Genomic DNA, 27,230 nt, shown 5'->3' with positions numbered 1-27,230 from the left:
CATGGAGAGACATCAACTTAATTAATGACTTTTTAATGAATGCATTTACTATGTAATGAGAGTGGTGCCATTTCTGTGCACAGCTCAAGCCTCTGACTGATTCTCCAGGTATGTCTTAGGTCAAGGTACTTGTAAAATGAGGGAAATAATACCCCCTTTGGCTAAGCCTCTGAGATCCTCAAACAGAAGGGACTATGCAAGTGTAAAGTATGATTATTACTATTTTACTGGTCCAGCAGTAAGTTACACAACAAAACATCAAAAACCCCTTTGAAAGTGTACATTCCCAACAAGCTGTAGGAAGAAGCTTAAATTACTTTTCTCAAAGCAAGTTACTCACTGTGAAAGCAGCTGCTCCAAGCGTGAGTCAGCAGCCTCAGCAGCCTTCGTGGAGTCAAATCCAACGGCACCTTTCTAAATTCACCCTCGTTAAAAATCGTGATGATCCTGGTAGAAGTCCCTCAGGTACTTGCCAAGCAGCACTGTTGATACAGGAAGGGAAAAAAAGAAAACAAGAAAAAGATCTCTTTTCACTGGAGTTACTTTGAAGAAAGAAGGGAAGCCATTCTTCATTATTTCAGGTACTGATCTCAGCAGGTTTGCCTCATTATCTGAAGAAAATGTCCTTCCTCATTGTTTGAAGGCATAGGCAGAGGGACCCGCGTGAAAGCCGACTTCCTAAAGTAATACTGCGCTCTTCTGCTGGGAGCGTGGCAATAACGTTACCTCCTGCACAGCCGCCGCCGGCAGCGCCTGCCCGCAAGCCTCTGCTTATCTCTGCCGTTGCCATACCCACTCTGTTTCGGCAGAGCTCTTTCATAATAAGGAAGTTTTTAAAAGTAGTTTTTTTCTAAAAAGTCTCATTCTCTCATGGCCACCACAGCCCCACTTTTGTAGCACCCTCACCTCAACAGGCGGCTAAAATTTACCTCTGGTGCCGTCGAGCCTCCAGCCTGGGTGGCCTCGTATCCATCTACAGCCAGCTTGGCCAGCCGCGACTCTTGGCCATCAGCAAAAAATTGGCATGCCCGTGACTCAAAAGCAGCATCTCACGCAGGAACCCTTAACCCTTCCACCTCAGCCATGCCTTCATTATGTTTGTCTATACAGAACACGTGTTTTCAGGCTAAAAATGTGTCCTCACGAACACCTGTGCAAGCCGGTTTGCACTGAAACAGCCGGCTGGAGTTTAGCGCTTGGTTCGGTGAGTGGCGCACACGGGAGAATAAGATCACGCACGCTTTGCTAAGCGGGTTAGTTTGCAAGGCTGATGGGGGCAACGAGCAATCTTCCCGCCTTTGCCTCCCGTTTGAATAGACGTGCCTTTGAATGTTGCAGAAAGGATTTCTGGTGGAGAAAATTGTGGCATTCGTATGTAGCTGCAAAGGCACTCTTTGTAGCTATCAAGAAGAGAATCTCTGTAAAATTGTAAGATGCAAATAAGTATTTGTGACAAGTAGGGCCTGTGAAGAGATTGCAATGAAGTTCATTTCTTTCAGAGTATTTGAAGATGACACTTGTTTACTTTGCTGAGAGGACTTGAATTTGGCTTTTCATTTTCCCTGCAACAGAGAACACAATTTCAGTAACAGCAAAAATAATCCAGGCAGTGTCATTCTTTGTGCTCTTTGAGTGGCGGCTGCTGCATCGCTTCAGACATGGCAGGAATGAGACACCACCCTGAGCGCAAAACTTGCCAACCAGAAAAAAAGAAGTAAGGAAAGAGAAATAGCTCTTCCAGTTCTGCAGGGGAAAGCGAGAGCTCCCCGGGTGGTGCAGGGCCAGGGACAAGCACCGCCCCGTGCCAGCTCCCCCACGAATGCACTCAGGGCACACGAAATGTGAGCAAATGCACTTGGCTTCCAGACTGGATTTGGGTATGAGGTGAAAAGGCATTTGGAGACTCACCCAGTCCAGGCACCTTGAATCCCTGCTGGCTGGCTCTTGGTCTCCAGAGACATCTCGCCGTAGGAAATGTCAGGCATGGGGTTATAGCTGGGATTTAGGTTGACTAAAAATGGCCCTCAGTGTTCGCCTGTGGAGTAAGTGGGGTGTAATGAAGGTGCTGTGAATCCTTGCCCAGACATGCTGAGCGCTCGCTCAGCCCCCCCAGAAGTTGCTTGCTTGACTTTTTACAGCCAATACCTGGAGTACCCTGGTAGGAGTGGGAAGAGAGTATTACCAAAGACTAAGTGTGCATGTTAAAAGTACGCATAGGTGAACTCGCCTCAAAGAACCAAATAAATGAACATGAGAACACAGTATTTCTAAAAGCAATTGTAAGGTTGGAATCGTTACTGTGAAATGAAGTTTCAAATAGATACTACAAATAATATCGTCTGTCCCAGGGCAGAAAAAAATATCTCCATCATCAAAAAGAAGCTCTTCTTGCTCTAGCATTTCAGTTAAGGCAGCATTTATGTGCTGGTTCATGACTGGAAACTGGGCGGAGGGAGAGAGTAGGTTATACCAGCAACTGGGATTGATTGTGTCTTCATTAGCAAGCAGTGCAACCAAGCAGGAAAAGCTCTGTATTGCATGGCAGATGCCGAGCACCCAATCTCAACATTTCTTGGGGCTGGGGATTTTTACTCTGAGCTGCCTCTAATCTGGTCCTGCGCTTCAGGCACACTCCTGCAATGCATTTTCCAGTTTTGTCTCATCCAAAGGGAGCCTGGTGCCTTCACTGCAGGAGCTCCTCAGTGTGCCCAAGGCAGAGTGAGCAGAGACCGGGGTGACCCTTCATGGTCTGTGGGTTGCACCGGCTCTCATCCCATCCCCAACAACGACTCCCCCAGTTACTTTGGCTTTGGCATTTACCTTTCCCACAGGATGGGACTTGGAGCATTTAACTCATTGCCCATATCGATGAGCAGCAGCTGGGAGATACTCAGCGTGCTCGCAGGACGGTTGCGCCAGCTGATCCGGGCAAGTGTGCCGTGCTGGAGGAGCCACAGGGAGAAAAAAAACCTCGTCTCTGTTATTCATCCATTCCAAAACACAACTGTAAATTGTGTCATGATTTGGTCGATATAAGGTGCTTGCAAAGATTTAAAATAAATAACATTATGACCCTGGGGAGCTTATTGATTTTTTAATAATTTCAAAGAGAAGCTACTCAGTTTCCAGTTTGCTGACAAATTCCTTGCTCCCTGAGGAATTCCTATTGAACGCGTGTTAAAGACAGGATAAAATAATTCCAAGGAACTTGAAAAAGAGGGCTTTCTGCATGGACTCTGCTCAGCAAATGGGTATTTAACCTCTGACCGGTGACGACAGGTCTCCTTTAGCTCTATTAGATCAACAGCAACCTACCATAATTAAATAAAAAAACTGTTTAGAGCCCTACCGAATATGTCCTGGGAATTAAAGCATATGGCGGGGATATGGAAAAAAGACTTTCCATATGCTAATGACCCTTGATGTCTGAAATAAATTAGATCCATTACAGTTTATGCTCAATAAAAGAAAGACTTTAAGCACTCCAAAGTTAGTGACTCGAGACCGATTTTGGCTCAGAAATTCAATCTGCCTACTTATTAATTCTTAGTAAGACTCTGGAGGAGACAGGGGATGCAAAATCATATTTCTGTGCTGTATCAGAATTTTAAAGTGCCATCAGTTTCTTTTCCTTCTTTTTTAATTAAACCATTTTTCATGCTTCCCTTTTTGTTCTCTGCATTAATTTGATTTTCTTCCCATTTTTGTTTAATTTCTTTCTTTTTAAGGTTTCATTTATCCTATTTCAACTGAACAGAGAACCCAGAATGAATATGGATTTTCTTGTAAGTTTGATGTTTGATTTTATGTTCCTGGATGCTAATTTTGATGCTGTTCCTCGGGTCAAGCTTTACTGTTACCCAGCTCTATGAGATTAGGCAAAGAGGGGCGTATTCAGCAGAGTAAGTCGCACGCTGCTTGTTTGACAGCGGTAGCAGCGTTTCGCTGTCAGCAGGCTGACACAGAATGATAACGGCCCTTATGTGCAAGGGAAATGGGAGAAGATCCTGCCTGAAAGACAGAAACCGGAGTGACTGAACCTTCTTCTTATTAACATTTCCTTAACAAAAGGAAGAAATGTGGTGGAGGGAAAACTTTTTTTTGAGCTGGAACTTGGAGATCGGCTTCCTAAAGTGCTAGGAAAAAAAATGTAAGGTTTCAAGGCTGGTACATGGAAGGTACCAGGAGCTTGTAGAGTTTGATATGTCCCTTGCAACATCTACCATCTCTCACCTGTATGGCTAGAGGGCACGCTGACTTAAACAGCTAAAAAGCATGGAGCAAAAAATAAAATAAAAATGATTTCACATGTTTTAAATTAACAAAAATGGGGTGCTAAAGAGATCTGATTTGTTTTTGCAGTTTCTTTTTTTATTTCATTCTCTCTAAAACCAGGATTCTTTACTGTACAGAAACACATCAAATTTTGATCATGTCTTCAGACTTTTTGGGAAAAAAAAAGTCTAGTGAATAATGATGCTAGAGATTAGCCTGGAATTAGTGCTGAAGATGTGTTATAAGCAGATAGTAGAAATATCATAGCCATTTCCTCACAAGACAGCTATAATAAATCTGTGTTCCTTTTGGTAAATTACCACATTACTTCTTGCGCTCGCTTCGGCTTGTTTCCAAATACATGTGTGGTAGTGCCAGTGGTGACGATTCAGTGTTTGATTCTCTGTTTTGCTGGGGGTGGGGTTCAAACGCAAAATGTATGGAAGGGAAAAATGGCTTGACATAAGTTTAAAAAATACAAACTCAAAAGATACATTCAGATATTCTAGGCATTCCATAGGAAATGGATTTTTCAGATTTTTTGATTGGTTGTTTCTTTATTAAAAAATAAGGGTCATGAAGTTTAAAAACCAGCAACACAGTTTTTGTTACCAGAAGAACTACTAAATATGAACAGCCCGTATGACATACAATTTCATTCTGTCAGGCTAATGTGCTTCATAAGACTAATCATGTAAGTGCACATTATGCTTACTAATCAGCTGCCGGGCCCCTAGATAGATGAACAAGTAGATAGGTAAAGAATGAGAGCACAAGTTAGAGAGAAATCAAATATCGTTTTCCACCAAAAGGGCACAGACCAGTTATATAGCTTTGGAAATGGATTTTAAATTAGCCTATAAAAAAGGCAGTAAATATCTGCAGGAAACGAGAATAATAAGGATGTATTTTCTTGAAAGTCCCTGTGACGAGTTACATTTCTTCAAGGTTTCCGTCCTCTCTCCCTCCAGCTGCTCCCGACTCGGATGATGTTGCTCTCTATGTTGGCATCGTGATAGCTGTGATCGTGTGCCTGGCTATTTCCGTGATTGTGGCCCTGTTTGTCTATCGCAAGAACCACCGTGACTTTGAGTCAGATATTATCGACTCCTCTGCGCTAAATGGTGGCTTTCAGCCTGTCAACATCAAGGCCGCAAGACAAGGTTAGTTGTCATTTCGCTCCATGTTGACCAGTTCAGGGAGATGCAATAAGGATATGGTCTCTTGGGCTGTAGGAATGGTGTTCGTTGGATGCTTGTTGGCACTTGGTAAAAGGCAGAAAGATTATATCCATTATCTTCTGATGGTCAAGGGCTAAAAACTCATGCTGGCTTTTTTTGGTTGTGCTCAAGAGCATAAAGCAGAGGAATTTAACTTCTGAAGAGAGAATGTGAATGAGAGACTGAAACACAGAAACATTTCCAAAAATACAGGTCCTATTCAAATTTAAATCAAAGGCAAAGCTATGCCTGAAACAGCAGAGGCAGGATTCATCGCAGGACTGCTGTTACAATAACTCTGTAACGCATTCCTCCCCTTTGTTGCACTAATAGCCTTTTTTACTGTGCCCTGTCTCCACAGGCATAAATAGTAGTGTAAGAAATACTCTACTTTCAATAGACAATATAACAGAAGTTGCGGTAGAACATAATTTAATGATGAGCATTTTTATCATGAGTGCATAGTGTGATTATTTTCACACCTCGCTGGCCAGAAAACAGACACTCAAAAGCTAGGACTGGCTCTTTCAAGACCCACATTTAGGCTGAGTTCCTTTTTTTTTTTTTTTTTTCCCAGCACATGTGTGTGAAAAATAAATCAAAATAAGAGTCAAGATGACAAAAGAGTTGGCACTTGGATGATTAGCAGAAGCATTGTTTTCTTTGTTGAGCATACTTTTAAAACTCCAGAAGGCATAATGCAGGTCATAACCCTGGGCCAGCTGGGAGTCATGGACAAGATGACTTTGTAGATTTGTTGTATCTTTTATTTCAGGAATACGACCTCTAGGCCAGTTAAATAAATCGGTTAATGATTCTCACTTAGCATTTAGGGAGAGAACACTAGTTAATAAAACTAGGTGTACTGAGTATGGAAAACATCTTGCCCTGAGGCCAAGCATGTCCTACTTGAAATGTGCGTGCAGCCTGGAAAATAATCCCAGTGAAAAATCCTTAGAGCAATGTCCTTTAATTTTGTATAACAATTAGATTCCATAGTGGTTGGGGCTATGCAATGCCCTGGGAGATAGCTGGGTAGTTGCATAGAAAAAGAGATGGAGATCAGGACTATTCTTTCTTAGCCTTTGGTATGAATATAAACCGAATGCAAAACATAAATCTTTACCCAGAAGGAAGTCATCAGAATAGGGAAAAAACCACAAGTAATAAGGTTATTCCTTCTCATTTCCAATGCAGACCTCCTCGCAGTGCCACCAGACCTCACTTCTGCTGCAGCCATGTACAGGGGTCCTGTTTACGCCTTGCACGATGTCTCTGATAAAATCCCAATGACCAATTCTCCGATCCTGGATCCACTGCCCAACCTGAAAATCAAGGTCTATAATACCTCTGGCACAGTTACCCCCCAGGATGAACTCTCTGACTTCTCCTCCAAGCTGTCCCCACAGATTACCCAGTCCCTGCTGGAGAATGAGGCCCTGAACGTGAAGAACCAGAGCCTTGCTCGACAAACAGACCCATCTTGCACTGCATTTGGGACCTTCAACTCCTTAGGGGGCCACTTAATAATTCCCAATTCAGGTAAGGGCCAGCCAGCTTGTCTTAAAGGTGCAATTGTTTTGTGGTTTTAAGTGGAGTTAGCTTCGTTTTCTTTCATGCAGGAAAAAAAATAGGGTCTCGCTTTGGACTCTGCCTTCCTTTATTCAGACCAAAGATTCCCCCCCCCTCCCCCCCCCCCCATTCAGGTCTACTCAGCTATCTCACATATCCTTTTCCCAAAGTCCTGGCTGTCTTTTTAACAGAATATTGCAGGACTCTTAGCTACCTTCCCAGATATGTTAGGCTTCAGAACTTGCCTATGTGAATTGAGATTCAGCATCCTTGACCTTTTCTTTCCAGGCAGCTCTAGAAAAGGGACTTCAAGCCAGAAAGCCTCCATCTTGTCATCATACATAAAAAGGACAAGTTAATTAAAAAACAAATCGGTTGTTCCACTTCCAATTCATTGCAGACTGTGTGATATTGAAGTAAGACACCAGAATACTAATTCTCAGAAGGCTTTTTCCTGCCCACATTACATTCCACAGGAAAGTATGGCCCCAGAGTGTCTTTTTCATATGTCACTCCGTGTTATAAATATTGCTAACTTTTTACAACTAGGAAAGGGGAGAACTCAGCATCAAATGCGTTTTTATATATATGCAAACTGCAGGTCAGTCTCATTCTTATATGCTAGAAAGTCAGGCAGTTGCAGCTTCTTCAGGCTAACCAGGCAGCAGGAGGCAATTTCAGCGCAGCCAGGTTGCTCCCAGGCAGCCTTGGAAGAGCTTAGCTCCTGCAGCCAGATTTTTTAAGAGCGCCCTACTCCTGTTTGGATCCTAATTGAAGTATTCACAAAGAGAGTTCAGCACCTAGATGTTCCTGTGGGTTTGAGCATGCTAGTAAAGAGCAACACCAACATCTGAAAAGGGGTCGAAGTGGCAGGTCATGGCTTTATTTATAGATAACGTGTGTTGCATTAGCCAGGTGCAATCCCTTTGCAATGGACAGGGTCAGGGCAGCACTTACATCTCTTAGCTGAGAGAATCAGATGCATAAAACACTTGATCTGCTGGATGTGCAGGCCTCACCCTAGTAAGTGACGGTCAGGGGTCCCCTCAGCCTTGTTTCTTTGGTTGTCTGGGTCCAGGAAAGATCACAGTCCATGTGAGACCACAGCTCACAACTACATGACACTGTAGCTCAAGGTCTTACAGCTTTTCTGCCTCCCTCCTTCACATCTGGAGGTCAGTGCTTGGCCATTTTACAGCACTGTGTCCTGCCTGAGGAGATGCCTCCTACCCTTATTTCATGCTCCTTCACCAGATCTTTTTTTGTTTGTTGACCTTATGGAAAAAGCAAAATGTCCAGGTGGCCCTGGACCAGTTTAGTTCTTCTGGGACCCAGCTCCGCACATCACAGGAAGAAGCCAAAAGTGGTCCATAAGCATTAGTCCTCTCTGAGCTACTGCGAAACAGGAGGGAAAAAATATGTATTTAATTTAAGAGCCTAAGTGAAAGCTGAGCTGCCTAAAGAAATCCGGTACTGATTACTGAGCAATGTTGAAAATTCATTCTATACAATCCTGGATTTCACGTTCCTCTAATTAGCATCTGAAGGTAGATATTAATGTTCAGGTTTTTTATGCCATGGTGATGTATATTGTCAGCAAAGTCTATTAGTCATATTTAATTCACATATATTAATATCAATTTGTAAAGAAAAGTGCTTATTTAATGCTGTAATCCCTTCAAAATGATTGAAACAAGCTTTATCAATCTGTCTGCAACTTGCATGGATGCCTCTGTGCTGCTTCTAGTAATACATATATGTATATATTCTCCCAGTAATATGATCAAAGCTCTTCATTTACACCATACCAGCCCAGTTACAGCTGAGAACATGCATAGGTGAAGTTGTAACAGGCCTGTAAGTAAAAAAATTAAGGTGTCAGAAGACATTCATGGAAAATGCTGAGCGGTCTCCTTGAAACCAGGGTGTGGGACAGAGCCCCAGTGCCCCAGTACAGCCAGCAGTCATACTTGAGCAGCTGTTGTCCAGAGAGAGCAGAGGTTTCCACTGCAACCCTGCCACGTATGGAAGGAGAAGGGGCAAGGCCATGCAAAGTATCTTTTTGTAAAGCCTCTATTGTACATATGCGCACACTCATTAATGTAAATACTCTTCCCATAGGTTTGTTTTCAGTTGTATAATAATAGTTTTATGCAGGAATTAAAATCCCTGCCACTGATTTCCAGTTAATTCACATCTGCAATGACAGCAGGCCAAGACTGGCCAAGAAGTGTGAAATACTGAGTTCTCGGGCCATGTTTATCTTGTAAAAAGAGGACAGTCTGTTTTCCAGGCAGTCGCTTACTAGATTTCTGAAATTCCGGTAACATTAGAGCAGTGCTTTGAAATCAAATATGCAGCTAATTGTCACTACAAAGGGCACAGACCATATTTGCCCAAACTTTTTTGAGGTTGGATGGCCAAATTTTGAGTCACTCTGCAAGACTGGATATATTCAAAATGCCAGGAAGCCCACTTCTGTCTCACGAAGAGCCTAATTAGAAACTGAGTGCATTAAAAGACAGGTTGCCAATCGCAGAACCCATCTTTCAGGAAGCAACTGGTTCTTGTTATTTCCTGGGACAATATTCCACTGGCTTTTTTTCCTGTTTTTAATTAAATAGGAAGTGCCTAGAGAGAGATGTCCCATTACAGCTGTGGGAGATTTTAGTCAGAATTGTTTGTTTTCCCCTCATTTTACAAGGTAAGCAGCAGTAACCATATGTCCACTCTAAATACAATAAAAGAGAGGTAAAGAAAGCCCTCTTCTCCACCTCAGTCTTTCAGTGCAGATGCACAAGGGGAATAAGAACTGACCAGCTGACAGGGAAGTCAGGCTTGCAGTAAATACTCTTTCTCTTGACTTGCTACAGTCTTGTAGAGTCTTCCTGAGAGGCTAGGGGAAAAACTGGCATCCTAGGCTTCAGCTCCTGATTCTTCTATCACTCTTCGTCACAAGCCCCGTTGCCTTTTTCCTCTATTTTTTGTGTCTCTTCTGTTCTGCAGGAGTAAGCTTGCTGATCCCAGCAGGGGCCGTTCCCCAAGGGAGAGTCTATGAAATGTATGTGACAGTTCACAGGAAGGAGAACATGAGGTAAAAGACTGCATTTATTTGCTCGGGCTTTAGCTGCGGGGAAGAAGGTATGGGGAAAAATGTATTAACTAAAAACCTGTGATAATATGCTTATGCAAAGCCAGCTGTGTTGAGGTTGTTTGCTTGGCTTTGAGGTAAATGCGAGCAAAGCCAGGGATAAACTTGGCCACAAAACCAACTCAGACTTTTGCTTTTCTAAAAAAGAGTTGCATTCTGCAGCAAACTCTCAAGCTGGGGGGATGCTGAATCAAAGCCAGAAGTGAGGAAAATATGCCAGCAAGAGCTTGGTGCAGCAGAGAAAGTGTGAGGTAATCTCTTAATAAAGGCTTTGCCGCAAAGGACACGGCAGCGGAGAAGCAAGGTGACAAATCAGCTCGGCAGAGAGGTGGGAGAGGCTGTCTGCGGCCAAAGCGCTGGCGGTGGGTGGGAGGTACAGGAGCCCGCTGCAGTATTGCTCGCTGGGGCAGTCCAAAGCTCAGCTGTGGGATGCAGCCCTTTCAGGGTCATTGCAGTTTCCTGCTGCTTCTCGGGTCGCGCTAAGATGAACTGCTACGATTTGGTCGTTGTCTGTGGCTGCTCATGACCCTGTTGCATAGAAGTATTACAGGTTTTCTCCCAAAACTCAGCTTATGGGGTATCCAGTTGTGGCTCGGCCCTCTGATGCACAAGTGACTTTTAAGCTCATAACTGTCACTGAAAGTGAGTGGGATTTAGGTGTCTAAGGGCCATTTGTGACTTGAAGAATCTCCTCTCCCATTAAAATAAAGGTGAATTTTTATTTTACCTTTCACTGGCTTGGCTAGTCCATGAAGTGAAGAGGACAGAGCCAAAGCTTTTGCTTTTGTCCACCCCTCCTTGCTCTAAGGTGGAAGTAAGCAAGTGAGTTGTCCTGCTTACCGCAAGGCACAAAAGGCGAGGGCCACCCAAAACCAGTCTGCATATTAACATGATCCCTATTCTTCTTGCTGACGTGTATCTGCATGTATGACCAATTCATATTCTAAATCTTAATGTCTATTAAGTGATCAGACAACCTTGGCATAAAAGAGAGTTTCCAAAAGGCCAAGATAGCACTTGCAGCATTTTAAGAAAACCTAATGAAGAGAAAGGCGAAATCTTAGTCTTCAGAATGGACTCGTGCACAAAGGCTGAATGGCAAATGCGAAACTAAGCAATCATTACACGGTGCTGTGCCTCTTTTCCCTCCTCATAGCTAGATACATTTTTTGGCTCAGCTCTTTAACAGCTTTTATTACGTGCTAAGCCACAGCTGTTTATACACTGCATGATATTGAGCACTATTCTTGAGCGTGGTAGTCTTTCACCCATGCTAAAATAATCTGCTTAAAGAAAAAAATAAGTAACCCTCCCACCCTTTTGCATACATTATTCGTGGTCTCGTCTTTGAAAATAGGTAATTGCAGCTACAGAAAAAGTGTCTTCGTTCATATCTAATATTGATTGTATTCCTGTTACTTTTGGCTGTGTTTTAAAGACACTTACAAACAACATTGAAAAAGGGCAGTTTCCTACAGAGCAAAAACTCAACCAAAATCATAGAGCCTCCACTGTTATTCAAGTCCCTTCCAAATTCCCCTTCTTTAAATACCTCATTCCTCCAAAATTTTTTTATCTAGTTTCTAGGAGGAGCTATATGTGCAATTAATTTCTTTCCAGTCAGTTATGGAGGGAAGCCTTGCTTTCTCCTTCATGCAATGGTAGACAACCAACATCACATGCTAGTCTTGGATTTGTTTCCTTCCAGGGTCGTGAAGTTTCCTCTGTGTGCTTTGTGATAGCAGTTCCTCAGCAGGTCACACGGGGTAGAAGAGCAGGTTAACCTATACGGGGAAAAGCAAGCTTGGGGTTGTGCCTTCTGCTGGACAGAGCGAGTATGCTCATGCTGAAATACGTCTGCAGAAGTGAAGGGAAAGGTGCGAACGCCTGCTTGCAGTGAAGATTTGGTGGAATAATTTCTTTCTCTGGGAGAGAAGAACAGTGAGCAAGGGCTTCGCCGTAGGGGCCGGAGAGCTCCTCACACCATGGTGGCAGTCTCTTCCCAAGCGAACAGGCCCCAGCTGCTCCCCGCAGACGGCCGCCAAGCTGTCGACAGCAGGCTGGGCGCTGCTCGCCAGGACCCACTGCCAACCCCAGTGACAGAAGTGAGATGCTGTCACGTGAGATTCTTGCTCAGGCTGAGAAATAGCAGCTAATGCAATTGCTTATTTGAGTTATGAAGCTTTTTCAGTCTCTCTCCAGAATACCAGGCTTTTCATGCTCATGAAAACCAGCCACTTCTGTGACATTTAAAATGGAGTGCTTCAGGTATCATCTAGATCACTCCGAACTGAATATTCACCAAAAAGGGCCTCATTGCTGGAAGGCTATAACCCCCTCAACGGCTAACTGCTCCCTTGCCCCAGATGCCCAAGAACAAAAAAGGCAAAATGGCACCCAGCACCCAGCTGTACTATTCTCCTGCTGCAAGACTGTTACTAAGCACTTCACTTTCTGTAGCAGAACTGCAGTTTGGTCAAAGCCACCTCTTTCTCATGGTATGGATGATGGCTATTGCTTAATAAAATTGGAGTCATATGGGTACTACAAGTTAGTGTATGGTGTAACTATTTTTTTAAATCTGTTGCTGCACTCTTCAGCACTCCAGCAGAGACTGGTGGTCCTTTTGTGGCAAAGTAGTAACTGGTGTGTGTTCAATAAACCTTGTGAGATCCTGAATTTATCTTCATGTGCGCTATATAAATATATATGGGTTGAAAAGACTTTTAGGGCATTGACAGCTGATGTAGTTTGGAAGTGCACAACTACAAAACTATAAAATGGGATTTATGATAGAAAATGGAGCCAAACTCTGTTTCTTTATATGCAAGCACCACTGAGACAAGATTTTTGTCCTTGTAGCCTTAGCACAAGTAGAACCACCGTAGCAACAAGAGAGCTTCGCCATCACAGATCATCTGCTTGGAAGCATATCTATAGCAGCTTACAATTAAACTCACTCTTCGTTTTGTAGAAATATGAAACAACTTCTGAACAATCAAGCTGAAACAGGAAATCTGTTATCCCTAGGAGTCCTGCAAATTCCCCTTTTCTTTTTCTTCATTTTCCTAAATCCATTTCCCCAGTTAGTCTCTGAAACCTGTAGCAGCAGAAATTTGAGAGACTTCATGACACAGTAATATCACTCTTTTTGTTGTCTTGCAGATTGGTTATGAGAGCTTTCCGAGACACTCTATTTATTCCATTTTATATCCATCAAAGTATGTGAGAGCAGGAGGGTCACTCTGAAAGCATTATGCTTCTGCAGCAAATTGAGGTTCTGATGGCTTGCAGTAAATGCCACTTTGAGGTAGTTGTTCTCTGTAAGTGTGTTAGCCTGCTCATGGCACAGTGGGTTTTCTCTTTTCCTAAACAAATAGTCCAGCAGGCTGTTTTTTCTGCTCTTGTGCTGCAAGCTCATCCTCATTCTTGCTGTTATTTGGAACAGCAGGGATTGCGAGTAGCTACCAGGCACTGATGCCCAGGCTGGTGTGAGAGATTCATGTTGACCTCACGGAAAGGTTTGTGTGCTTTATAGAGTAGCTGTGTGGGAAAAAGGCTGTACATGTATGCGCATTTATATATATATGTATGTAACTGAAAAAATGACAAGCCTATGAGAATATCCCACAGCTAACAGACAGGTTTCTGGCTGAAGCTCTCAGATTCCAGCAGAGCTAATCTCTGCTGCTGGTGATCAGATGCTGTCTCCCTTCGTCAGGGGAAGTGTCACTAGCTTTAGGGATTTGCGAGATGAGGTCCCCACCTGAACTGTAGGTCTGCCTGTGGCATGCGACGACACGGACCTCAGGTAGGGTAGTGCAAAAGATCCTTTACTGAAAACACAATGGCTGGTTATATAGCAATCAAGCTCAGCCACTCCTCCAAGTATCTCCTAGGCATTGCGGCATCTTGTGATAGGTAGGAAGACGTCTTCTGATGCCTGGCAGGCAGGCAGGACAGTCCGGCAGGACAGGCCCACCGCAGCTGCTGGCACGTAGGCAGGAAGGCACACCGTGACTGCTGGCACGTAGGCAAGAAGGCACATGATCACTGGCAACTCACGTGCACACATTCTGGCCACAAATCATAGTTACCACATCATTACTTTCTGCCTTAGAGATTCTCTGCTGTCTTACACAGCATCATTCTATCTTGGTCCCCAACATCTGCCTACAGAATAAACATGTTGTTGTGACCAGCATCCTGCAAGAGCCTGTTTGCCTGAGCAGCTGGAAAAGCATAGGTCTTAGCACAGTCAAAGATTAAAAACCATACTGAGTATAAACCCCAAGCCTTCGTGATTTACTTCACTGACTGCCTTGGGTTAAAAAAAAAATGTGGCTGTGAGCACATTGGAGCTGTATGCTTCCTTTGGAAACATCTGGCACTGGTCACTGCTAGACGGGGTCGGGGTCTTGATGGCCCACTGGTTTGATCTCATATGGCAGTTCCCGTGTTCCCACGCGAGCCCCCGCAGAGCTTGCACAGCTTTAGGTAGAGCTGCTGTTGCATACTCTAATCAGAGGCAAGAACTGCACTAAATAAGGCAGAGTAAAGGCCACCAGGATTTTGTTGTTCTTCTGTTTAATACGTCGCACAAGAGATGGTACTGAGATGCAAATGAGACCAGATGTCACTGATCCCAGGAAATGGGAGAACCCAAAGAGCAGGGCAGGCAGCACTCCTGAAGATCTTGAGGGAAGACTCACACACATACATTGTGCAACTTTCAAATTAGCCACCTTAAAAGAATGAAGGGCCAGGAGAGCCTTGTCAGGGTTTGAATTAGTGGCTTCACAGTGTATGGGCAGTGCAGACTCTATGCTGGAATTGTTAAATCACCCAAGCTGATCAATGATTTTGATCCAAGGAGCAATATTGCTTTTTTCATTGGTAAACTCTAAGCTTAGTGATGTGAAACAGAAGAAATTGAAGTCTTCCACATCTGGTTTCTCCACCTTTCTTTTCTATCCCAGTAGCATAAACAAAATTACTTTGCAACTCAGAGACAATTTCATGAAGTGCCAGTCATTTTAATTGAAAAATTCAAAATAAAAAAGACCAGAGCACTAGCAAAAGGGGAGGGAATTTTTTCAGATAGAAAGGTAGAAGAACCAGGAGGTCAGTCAAGGATATTAAGTTTGAAACTTAAGAAGGAATGCGTATTAAAAGTAAAGCCTCAGCAATGAAGGGAAAAATAAAATGTGTTTCCTCAGACTTTGAGCTAACCTGAGTAGAAGGGTTACCATCTGTTGCTATGAGTTATTCATTCCTCTCTCCCTGCTCCATCCTGTGCTTCCTGTTTTTCAGAGTTGCTGTGCTTGCCTGTAACATCCATGCACAGTGCCAGGGAGAGCTATGTAGGCCCACTGAGGAGCAGAGATTTCGCTGGTTGTGCTCACATCTGCTGCCTGACAGCTACCTTAATGAAAGTGGTCTGGTTTATTACAGGGAGACGGCTTCGAATGAGTAATTCTATTAAAAACACAAATTTGGTTGTGAAAGGACTAGATACAGTGAATAACAGCTTTTTTGTTTGCTTGCTTATAAATAAAAGCTGACGGTTCTTAATGTGCAGAGCAGGATGGGACAACAACTAAAAATATCTGAAGATCTTTCAGTTATTGTATATGCCTTTCGACAGTAATGGTAAACAGTGGATTGAATTTCACTTTCAGTCAGATCTTTGTAAAACACGAATAGCTGTCATGACTGCAGGGAAGCGACTTCAGAGCCATACCAGCCCAGCTAAATGCCCAGTCTCATCTAACAACTAGTCCCAAGACTGCTGTAAGCCCAAAGTGAAGCACATGCGGATGTATTTTTTGGGGGAGGATGGGGGGAGATAATGGCCTAAAAGTAGGTTTTGACCCAAAATTTTAAAGACGTCTGCTCACAGATTTTTCTACTTTAGGGGAGATAATTCCCTTCCTTTGTATGGTCCCCTGAGTCAGTATTTGTGTTGGCTCTCCTGTGATCCATAGCAATAGTTGCTCAGAGCGGCCGCTCGTCGAGGCCAGGATTGCCGGCTTCGCTGCTGCTGCATCACCTGCTCCAGGAGGGAGTAGAAAAATGCTCATAATGAACGAGTGCACAATAACCTGTCTTCAGGGGAATGTGTTTGTTTGCTAAAACCATCAATTAGTGTTGGGTTTATGCCTTGAAGCAGAAAGATTAATATCTCTTGTATAATATATCTTGTCTGCTGCATCTGTTTCTGTTCTCATTAGCTGTAGTGAGGCATAATCCTTTTGTTTTAAGATGGAAATTAGAAACAATTAGACATAAGAAAAGATGTGTCAAGAGCGTTTTGTCCCTTTTTTCCTGTCAGTTGTCCTAGGGTGGTTCTCCGCTGCGTGTGCCGTCACGTTGCTCACATTCAGTCCTCCGGGTTTCCGGTGTTTATTCCCGAGATCTCTCGGAGGTCCTACTGCATCCCTAAACACTCCTCCACCTGTGGTCACGTTGGGGCTGGGTAGGAAAGGGAAGATCATCTCAGTGCCCTCTGACACGCCTCTTCTCATATAACCCCCCCCCCCCCCAATTATTTTTCCTTTTTGCCACTGTGTCACATTAGCAGTTGATACCTGCTGTGCTGGAATAAGCTCATCTGAGATCGTCTTCACTTTTACTGTTTTTCCTTGTCACTAAATAACTGCGTTCGGGGTTGTTTCACTCCAGAAGTCCTAGCTGCTGTACAATTAATATGATTTCATTTCCTACCCATATTTTTACCACCTCTGGCTCCTTTGTATTATTTCCCTGCTCTCACTGTTACTTGGAATAACTCCTTATTTATCGTTATCTGTAAATTTTGCAATTATGCTGCTATTTATTTTGTCTTCCATGTTGTGAGTAAAAATCCAGGCCCCACAGTAGTCAGTCAGTAAGAGGTTCAACACTGACTCGATGCTAGAGCTGGGATTTCGCCTGTTACGTGACACTGATCCCCATTTCACTCCGCTAGAGATCGTCTCTGCAACTCGTTATAGCTCTATTCTCAAAGGCTTCAAATGGTTTAGGTCACTCGGAGTCGCAAAATTGGCTCAAGCGTGGGAGAGCTGAGGTGGCCCGGCTGCCGTGTGAGGTGGCTGGTGGAGAGTGCCCGGGACCGGCAGCGCTAGCTGCTTTGCGGTGCCGGCCTCAGGTGTGTGTCCGCTCGGCGATTCGGGACGCAAAGTCAACCGTCCCTCTTGGGGCCCGTTTTCTGCTCTTCGCTCCTCAGGGAGCGTCCCGCGTCGTATATACCCACGCCAGGAGCCTGCACGCTCATCCGCTTGGCAGTAAATCTCAGAAGTCTGATGACAGCGATGCTGCTCACAAGCTCGGGAAAAACACTAAGCCCTGATGATTTTTGCATTGCCTCTCTTTGGCGGTATCCGCTTCCCATCGCGCCGACTGTTTGGTCCGGCGTGCCTGCTGACTTTGTATGCCGCACCATCTTTTATATTTGTGCTAATCGGATATAAAAAGTTGCAGCACAGAATGATGTCCTCCATCGGAGTCCTAAAATTTAACAGCTAACAAAATTTTGTCACAGAGCAGTGACTAAATTTGATTTTACTTTGAGACAGTTTTAGGCCCTAGGATTTATCAGCACTGTATTATTTTAATGACCTTTTGGCTTTTTTTAACCACATGCATCATTGCTCATATTCTTATCGATTTTAACTCATTTTTCATCTAAAAGACACCATATGAAAATTTCTGCAGCAGTCATGATGCATTCCCTACTATACTCTTTTTGTCTACTGGTTTTGTAATTCAGGCCAAAAAACTATCACATGGCTGTATTTTTTTCCTTCCTTCTTCATGGGTCAGTAGCCTTTTAGATGAAGTTAGGTTAACCAGATGATTAAGTCTATTGCTTGTCATAGCTGTAACTTTCAAGACAAATATAGTGATTTTCAACAGTCTTTCTCCTAAGGTGTCCTGTTTTTTCTAAATTAGACTGTAGGACAGTACTGAAATGTCTGTTAATGTACAAGGTAGTGGAGTGTTGGAATACACCACTTTGTAAGCAGTTTTTAAACTATTTTTTTCTTATGAAAAATACTAAAGAGACCGAAAAAGAAGCAACGTTTTATTCAAAATCTGCCCAGTGATTTAATCAGTTCTGTCTTAAAAGAGGATGATCCCTGATCTTAAAATAATCCAGAGACTCCTACAGCAGGCAGTAGGAGCTGAACTGGGTAGTCTGTCATCTGCTAGTGCTTCACTTTTTTATGTACTATTTGTTAGGCTAGAACAACTAGCCTAATACATGATAGCTGTCCAGATTGTTATATTTTACTTTTTTTGAAAGGCAGCTACCGCAGCTGTTTGTTTCCAGTCCACGGCTTTTCAGAAACAATTGTTAAGTCATTTAGTAAGCTCATCAGCTAATTTCCTTTAGGATCCACAGATGCGTATCATCTGGATTTACTGATTTACATAGATTTCAATTTTTCCATGCCAGCCTTTTTTTTTTAAATTCTGTTATTTAAAAAAAAAAAACACACAACAATTGTATCAACAAGAGACAGTTTTTAAAAGTGCCTCCATCTCACTTTCTAAAAGGATTTCTTAAAAGTGTATCTTACATTTTCTATACAGTAGGTGGATTATTCAGGGAGAGGTAAGGTGGGCAAAATTAGGATATGCCTGCAGACAAATCTTGGCAATAGACAGAATAGGTGCAACAATTGGATATCAGCACAGCTTCTGTCCTGGATTTGGCCTCCTTGAAAATGTTATCTAAGATCCCAATCACTTTTTGTTGCTTTTTCCTTTCCTAGAGGAGGCAAAGGCTTGCAGACTTTAACTGTATTTACTCTCGTCTTGACTAACCCCACTAATATCAATCTGGATATAAATACAAATATTTATAAATAGAAGCTGGGCCAAATCCTTAGCCAAAGTGGAAGCTGCAAGTTCCTGTGGGCTGGTCTAGAGTTTAAGTTGGTAGATCATACTGAACACATTTAATCTCCCATTTGCTAGTTTCTGGATCATGAATTTGTCCTCTGTATAGTCTAGGGAGTTAGCTGATTAGCTGCGTCCAGCTGTATTTGTCATACACCAGATGTCAGGATAGTTAAAGTCGCTCGTGTGTCCTGCCTTTTTAAACTCCTCGGTAGTTGGTCTGGGATCATTTATGCACATGCGCATGCGCACACACACAAATATCATTTACAAACTACAGCATATACATCGTATTATGTATATATTTATATGATTTTCCATATCATCCACTCCTAGTGATTGGCAGCAAGTGCACTGTACAATATCTGTATTTTTAATTGACTATCCCTAGAAGTCTCTAGCTCTGCCAGTGTGCTTTACCTTCTGCACTATCCTCTCCTGCCTTCTCCCCGACCCGCCATTTACACCTGCTCTCAACAAACATGTTTGCAATCGTGCTTCTAGTAGACTTGAGTGCTTTTTAAGTAAAAGGAGCACCACTGGATTTAGTGAGGACTCTGAAACCCGACTGCACTTCTAAAACAGGCTGTCTACCAGCGTCTCACTTAGGAGGTTTCAGATGTGCTCATTAGTTCATTTGCTTCCTGTGTTCTTCAATTCTTCCTGTCTAGACAGTAAATAACTCTCGCACATGGTGCTTACAAGAGCCACTATTCATTTTTGCATGCTACTAAACAAGTGCCAAGTGCAGCAGTGGCTGCATTTCAGCAGTGAGTGAGACGAAGCCTCCGCATGTGGTCTACAAGGCTTTGGGGATCCTTCAGAGTGGAGGGTACCCAGCAAATGTGATCCATAATTTGCTGTGGCCTAAAACTGCATTTTACCAAATGAGTGCTTTTTGACAAAAAACATTTGGGGATTTGGAAAAAAACCAAAACCCACCCATTCTTAGTTTGCTCATTTCTTCTTTTCCTTTTTTTTTTTTTTTCAAGAGAAGGCCCTTTTCTTTGTGCACATTTTACATATGGCTGCATAGAGGCCTTTTTCAGCTTGCTTAACAAATCCCTCTTGCCGTCATTTTGCCAGGCCACCCGTAGAAGACAGCCAAACCCTTCTGACCCCCGTGGTGAGCTGCGGGCCGCCAGGAGCCCTGCTAACCCGGCCGGTCATTTTAACCATGCACCACTGCGCGGAGCCCAATACAGAGGACTGGCAGATCCAGCTGAAGCACCAAGCAGCCCAGGGGCCGTGGGAGGTGAGTCTCCAGCGCTCGTGGCGGTCACATGCAGGGCTCTCGGTTTGTCTTTGGGCTGCCTTTCTGAACCCTGGCACCGATATTTGGGATTTTCTGTGCAAGATTTGGGATTTTCTGTGCTGTAGGGCCTCCGCAGTGCACTTCAGCACCAGGGTTCGAGCAGTAGGCGGGATTTGCCACCCTGGCCTTTCTGATCACCAGAGATCAAAATCAAGGGATCTCAACCAGTGCTAATGGAGTTTTCTGTGAAGGTAGTCGGAAATCTCAGCATGCCTGGCTTGATTTGCTCAGAAATGCACCAGCTTTTCAGAATTTCTGCTTGGTTTTGGTTTGCTGATGTATCCTTCCACAAAGCATTTTATCATCAGCCTCGTCTTATGTACAAGATAAATACTTTCGCCCAAGATTTCTAAACTGCCCAGTGCCCATGAACAATTGTTGGTTGCATCTCAGAGCTTCATTTTATTTTTATTTCCACTCTTCCCCCCCTCTGTGCTGCATCCTGTCTATGGAGTGAGGAATACTGCTAGCATTTAGAGCGCTTCCCCTTGATTGCAAAGGATATCCACAATCAGCCAAGATAAAACCAGAGCAGGATGAGCGGGGAGGGGTGTTCTTCTCACCTTTCTGCTTTCCAGCATTTCACACAGACATGCTTTCTTGGGACAGTTCTGGCTCAATGTCATGAAACATAGCCTTCCTTGTGGGATTTTGGCACTTGAGTTTTTGGTCTTAGCAGGACACTGTGCCGAAATCATGGGGAGAGAAGGAAAAGAAAAGGCAGAATAAAAAACACTGGCTGAAAATCAGGTTCTGATTCAATGCTAGAAGAAAAGAAACTGTTGGACTCCCCTAGCTTATAATCAGTTTTCAAGAAAGTGATAATAATGCTGCAAACGATCCCCAGCTTCAGCATCAAGACTTTTGGGGCCAGCTTAATAAAATATATAGGCCTTCTTTTTTAGTTTGTTTTTTCCCTCCTAAGATGTTGGCAGAGCATCTCTTTGATCCTGTTTGTGCCATCAGGATCGGCCCCCTGCTTGCCAGGGACGCGGCAGGAGCGGAGGTCCCGGGCCAGGGTGGCAGAAGGAGCGTCTGTAGTAACCGGGGCGTGAAAGGACACTTTCTGCAGGGCTCAGCCGTCCTGGCAGAGCCCTCCTCTCCGGCGCCAGCTCCTGCGAAACTTTTTTTTGCTCCTAGGTGGCCGCTGCCGCCAGTTTTGTCTGACATAATTAATTTGGCAAGGGCACCTTCTTCCTGCCGGGAGGGCTAATGAGGGCAGGGTGGCCGGCAAAGGCGCTGGGGCTGTCAGCAGCGAGAGGGCCCTTTCCAGCACTGCTGTTGAAGGGATCCTGGTTTCGTCCCCTGGCCCGCGGCACACACTCTAGCTCGTGCTGCGAAGGGGCATACACAGCCCTGCCCTGTCTAGCCAACACCTATGCATCGCATTGGCCTAGCTCTTGGCACCGTACGTGTGGTCCTTATTTGTGCCTGTTCGTTATCGTCTTTTTTTTTTCTCCTCCTGCCCTTGACCAAGCAGTTGCTCCACTGGCAGTGAGCACACACAGGGTCCTGGGGCATGGGCATGGGCATGGGCACACACACACACACACACACACACACACACACAAAACCTGCAGCAGGAGCTGGCATTGCCCTGGGCAAGTGCTTCGTGTCACACCTAGCACCGACCCGACTGGAGGGGGATGTAATCAGTGGCGCAGCACCTTGTCTTCTGCCCTGCGGAAAGGCTGTGTCACCCCTGCAAACGCGGCATGATCGCATCTCCCGGACCGGGGATCTGCAGCATCACGCCAAGCTGCAGCAAAGCCCTGCCGCTCGGCCGCCAGATGTGCACGCTCTGCGCCACGCTTCGAGGCAGCAGGCGTGAAACAGAGGAGTTGCGCTGGGCTTCACGCGCTGCCTACCTGGCTTTGCAAGAGACGGCCGTAATCCTCTGCTGCCTTTTTGTTTCTCCACTCTCTCTAAACCATTCAAAGCACCTTGTGTTGTGCGGAGCATATTACATGCAGGGTTGAATGGAGAAATTAGCAGGGGAGCTGTTTTCTTCCAAGCACAGGGAGGAGGCTGTTTGCAGTCGGGCTGTGTGTATTTTTTTCACTTGCCCTGCAGTCTCGTCACGGAAAATTATTCCGATGAAGCAGCAGGTGATATTTCACGTAGATGTGGCGTTCAGCCATCACAGAGGTTACTTCTCCTCCTTGAGTGTCTGTAACTCCTTACTGTCATGCTTAAGAAGTGAAGGGCGGTTATTCATGCAACATGCACATGACTACTGATGTTAAATACTGACCACCAAATGATTAGTTCTGCAAGCCTCTTTTTCAATAAGCTATTGGTGATATTTTCCCTTATTTGCCTAACTCGGCCCGTGGTTTAAAGGCAGCTACAGGGCTTAGTTACAGGTCTGAAACTGAGGATGGGAAGAGATTTCTACCACCACTATGATCACCACCCAAGAAATCATCCCCTCCCTGTGCCCAGGCAGGAGAAAAGCTGGAAGCGGGGATTTTAAATCTTGATTAACCTAAGGTGCGGACAGCGAGGACTTTGAGCATGGCCAAGCTTGAAAGGGGTATTGCTGTCTGAAAGGGGGCTGAGGCCAGGCCTGGGCTGAGCAGAGGAAGAAGAAGGATGCCAGGGGGCAGGAGCCCTAATTTGGCCTCTTTCTCCCTTAGGATGTGGTGGTAGTCGGGGAGGAAAACTTCACCACTCCGTGCTACATCCAGCTGGACCCAGAGGCCTGCCATATCCTGACAGAAACCCTCAGCACATATGCCTTGGTGGGACAGTCGATCACCAAAGCAGCTGCAAAACGTCTCAAACTGGCCATCTTTGGACCGCTGTCCTGCTCGTCGCTGGAGTACAGCATCCGGGTCTACTGCCTCGATGACACTCAGGATGCCCTTAAGGTAGCTGTTGCTCTCTCGCTTGCTTTTTCTCTTTCTTTAATCATCTAGCTGCAGCAGGATTGCAGTAATAGCAGTGAATAGACCCTTCACTGGTGTGCTGCTTAGTGCAATTTCTATTCCCTAGATAATTTTTCTGATTAGAAGAGCTTGACAACAAGCCAGTGTTTTACAGTTCAACTGTAAAGCCCCCCACTATGATTTGTCTTTCACATAAGGATTTCACACACATGCTAAACTGTTTTCTGCCCACCCTTCTTTTTTTCCTTTGTTTACCTGTATCATAGCCTAAATCCTAAGATTTTGCATTATTAAAAGGCCATAAGGTACACCCGGCTTCATTCGTTATTCATGTATTTTTAATGCTAAGTGCCAGCTCCCCAGAGATGGGGAAACATATAAATGCCTCTTTGTAAATAGCTGATAATGATAAAAAAAGCTTCTGGGTTGTTAATCACTGCCTGCTTTCATATTGCTTTATTACACCTCTTCATGTGCAGCTTTTTGTGCTGGGAATTTGCAACTAAAATAAACCAAAGCTGTTGCTTTCTATAAGTATACACCTTACTCTCACTGCATAAATCTACCATGCTCCACACACATACCCACACGCACAACATCCGGATAAATAAATAGATAAACATACTCGCTATTTCTCTTTAGAAATGTGTATTTATACAGATGGTATCTATAATAGAGGCACTCATAAAATATTCAACTCCAACTGTACGTGTAAGAATGTTAAGTTATTAAGAGGGGGTTTTTTTCTTTAATCATAATCAGTGCAGCTTCCCCAATGCATCTTTGCAGCAAGAAGAGTTCAAAGCCTGACTTTGAGCAGTGTCATCCTCATGCTGAACACGGCTTTGTTTTATCAGCTTTATTTGGGAATTATTCAGCTACATGTCCACACACACTGGTTGGGAGATGTCTGTGGGTTTTGGGGCACTGACTTTCAACATTGTATTGACACAAAACGTTTCCATCCCAAATGCTATCTGATACCAAGCCCATGCGTTGTCTTTGTCACTGGGATACTAGGAGCTCTCTCACTGAATATAAGAAGGACAGTAAAGTGTAAGAAAGAGTCAAAATGAGCAGATTGTGTCTTCAGCATGTCCAGTATGCTTTTTTTTTCTGTACAGTGCCTGGGGGCTTGCCTGTGTCAATGTGTTGATTCTATCAGGGTTTCAGAAACCATCATTTTCCCTCCTCCGATTTTCCCTTTTGTTTTTTCCCCTTTAAAAGTTGGAAAGGGCCCTTTGTGCTGATTGAGTGGAAACACTTCAAAATTCACAGCAACTTTATGCCTCTGCTCTTCAGGGCCCGTGTTACATAATACAATTTTCCGCCGGTTCCTCAAGGCCTGAGGTAATAGTAAGTGACTGAGAGTGGCCTTGAACAGATAGTTAATGCAGTCAGAGTGGGGCGAATCAAATTAGATGTTACTCAGGAGTTGTTGGGTTGTTTCTAATAGACCACGGGGAACTTTGTGAGGTGAAGTTAATCCGATTCAGGGCAACGGCACACGGGGTCAGGAGAACAGCTGAATAACATGGAGGGACCATCTTTTACTGTAAAAAGCAGCAATAAACACCTGGAGGAGGAGCAGGCCCGAGGGAGGAGTTAAAAACACCAATTCTTGGACTTTTGCTGCAGCTGGACCCCGAAGTGAGCTTGTAGTTTGGTGAGGAAAGTGGGCGTCAGTACCCATGAGGCAGGTCCCTGAGCCAGTCTGGTGGCCACCATCCCACTGGCATCACCTGCTTTCTACAGCACAGGGTGGGTGGTTAAATCTTCTTCTTTTCAGCACTTTTACTTCAAGATTGAGTGGGCACAAACACGAGCGGTGCTGTACGCAAACACGACTGCTGGGTTCAAGACCAAGAGAGCTTGTGCTTTACAGGCGGTCAAGCAAAAGTGCTTTCTGGCCATAAACTTGGCCATATGAACCTATGAATCATATTTTTCTGGAAACAGGACGTTTGGGGAAGGAAAAAAAAAAGACTAGTAAACTAGCTGCAGATTAAAGGGTTGAGCATGAACCCTCACAGACGTGTACGAACAGGCCCTATGCGACAGTGTCCTTGGTACTCAAATTTGGTCTATTTTAAAAGAAAAAAATGGTGGTTTGCTGTGTGTTTTCACAACACCTAGCAGTGCAGTAGCCCCGGCCATGCCCTGGGGTCCTTGGTACTGCCATATTGCAGTAGGCAACCGCAACCAGCATTTACTGGGCAAGGCATGCGGATGGGGCTCAGCCAGTGAGCTGAAGAGTCCCGAGGTTAAAAGTAACTTGGAGGCAGCTGGAGAGTTGTCGGCAGCAAATGAAATGCCTGTTTTTCGGCAGCCGACCACGTTCCCAGAGCACAGTGCTGCAGTCACGGGTGGCTCAAGGCGAGGCAAGGGGAAATAAAAGCAGCATGAGATGTTCCTGCGTTGCAGTGTTTGAGGCCTGGAAGAGTCTTTATAGGGGGTTATGTATTTATTTTAATAGGCAACTGAATGTATTCTCTTATTATTTATAACTAAGAATGAAGGTGACACATGCTGTGTATGTCCTAGCAGCCACCAGAGGAAGACAAGCAGTCGCACTATAAAACACTGCGCAGTATTTATCCTCTCATCACGCAGAGTAAGCGCTCGCCGTCGAGCCGCCAGAGCCCTCAGTACAGTAGGGAAGTCTAACGGCTTGTCATAAATAACGTTTCTTGTGGAAACGGCTCGTTCTGGCTCCTGGGGGGTGGGAAGCACGGCGTCGCTTCGGCACTGCTCAGCCACGCAGAACCCTCCACCCCACGGAGGCTGTGGCACCTGCCGGGGGCAGCCACAGAAAGGCGTTTCGGGAATGGGCGAGGGTGGCAATGATCACAACCGTTAGCCTCTTTTCTGGATTTTTACACTTGGATGCCCAAACTAGTCTGTTGTAAAGAAATTAATAATATAATAATAACTATAAAGAAACCCCACTGCTTTATCCCTGTCCGTTTAACTATTTATATATGGCTTTGCCACTGAGGCACCTGAGCTCCGTGCACCAGCACGGCAGTGACTGAGCAGCCCAGCTCAGCCGCAGGAGATGAGTGAGTTCCTTCACGCTTTAGCAGAGTGTCCCCCCACACACAACCCACTTAGGGCTGTACAACAACTGTTTTTCAAAAAATATATATACGCTTACCACAGTGGTTGTGCTATTTTCTTCTCAGTTATTTAATGCATATTTTCCCCTCTAATGGAGAAAAGCAACAACATGCAGTAAAGGCCATTGTGTGGTTGTGCCCCGTTGGTGAGGACACCGTGCCCGAATGCAGAGGGTGGCCATCGTACGGCCCTGGCCGTATGACGGGAAAGGTGGCCCGACCCCCTGCAGCGATTCACTGCTCAGATTTCGGCTCACCACAGCATAGCGATGCCAGCTGGCAGGATGAGCACTGTGCCAGATAAAATGCAATATGGCCAAAGCCAACTTGCACATGTGAAGGGCAATGGTGAGCATGGTGGCTCCTCCAAATTAATTCTGAATTAATTGACTTGCCGGCATGGGAGAAGAGCATGCTCCTCCAGTGTCCTCCTGTCAGAGCTTAGAGAGGGGCTACAGTGAATAAGGGCGAAAATTATTGAAAGTGGGATCTTGAAATTAGACACCCAAACCCGTGAGGCTGGGGAGGGCCCAGCAGGGCAGGCAGGAGGATGTGGGGCTGCACAGGCATGAGCTGCTGGCAGCTCTCTGCACCATGCCACGTGCGTGCTCAAGGGACCCTACCTGCAATTAGCTCACGCGGTGCCATGAATCTTCCTCCAGCCATTCCAGGGAGATAATTTGGACATAATGAAGATCTATAGTAATCAGATAATTACTATCGATTGCTCTTTAGACATCTTGACGCGGTAATTAGAGGTACTGGAAAGACGCTGGAACT

At 44.6% G+C, this 27,230-nt stretch overlaps 1 protein-coding gene across 3 annotated transcripts in view; it reads left to right on the top strand.

The window, feature by feature from the left end:
* The window catches only part of UNC5C (unc-5 netrin receptor C), a 260,117-nt gene that overhangs the window by 219,940 nt on the left and 12,947 nt on the right, over window positions 1–27,230 (top strand). For 2 of the 3 annotated variants that reach the window (XM_026102441.2, XM_064510505.1), the window contains exons 8-13: window positions 3,729–3,785; window positions 5,247–5,438; window positions 6,693–7,037; window positions 10,074–10,161; window positions 20,212–20,380; window positions 23,080–23,313. In XM_026102441.2, the coding sequence (XP_025958226.2) occupies window positions 3,729–3,785; window positions 5,247–5,438; window positions 6,693–7,037; window positions 10,074–10,161; window positions 20,212–20,380; window positions 23,080–23,313 (1,085 nt within the window). The remainder of the gene's footprint in view (window positions 1–3,728; window positions 3,786–5,246; window positions 5,439–6,692; window positions 7,038–10,073; window positions 10,162–20,211; window positions 20,381–23,079; window positions 23,314–27,230) is intronic. The other variant, XM_026102442.2, reaches the window with a different exon arrangement.

This window comes from Dromaius novaehollandiae, chromosome 4 (genome assembly GCF_036370855.1).
Source record: "Dromaius novaehollandiae isolate bDroNov1 chromosome 4, bDroNov1.hap1, whole genome shotgun sequence".
Lineage (NCBI taxonomy): Eukaryota > Metazoa > Chordata > Aves > Casuariiformes > Dromaiidae > Dromaius > Dromaius novaehollandiae.
Note: the sequence above shows the minus strand (reverse complement) of the source record. Positions and strands in the feature narration are given on the sequence as shown.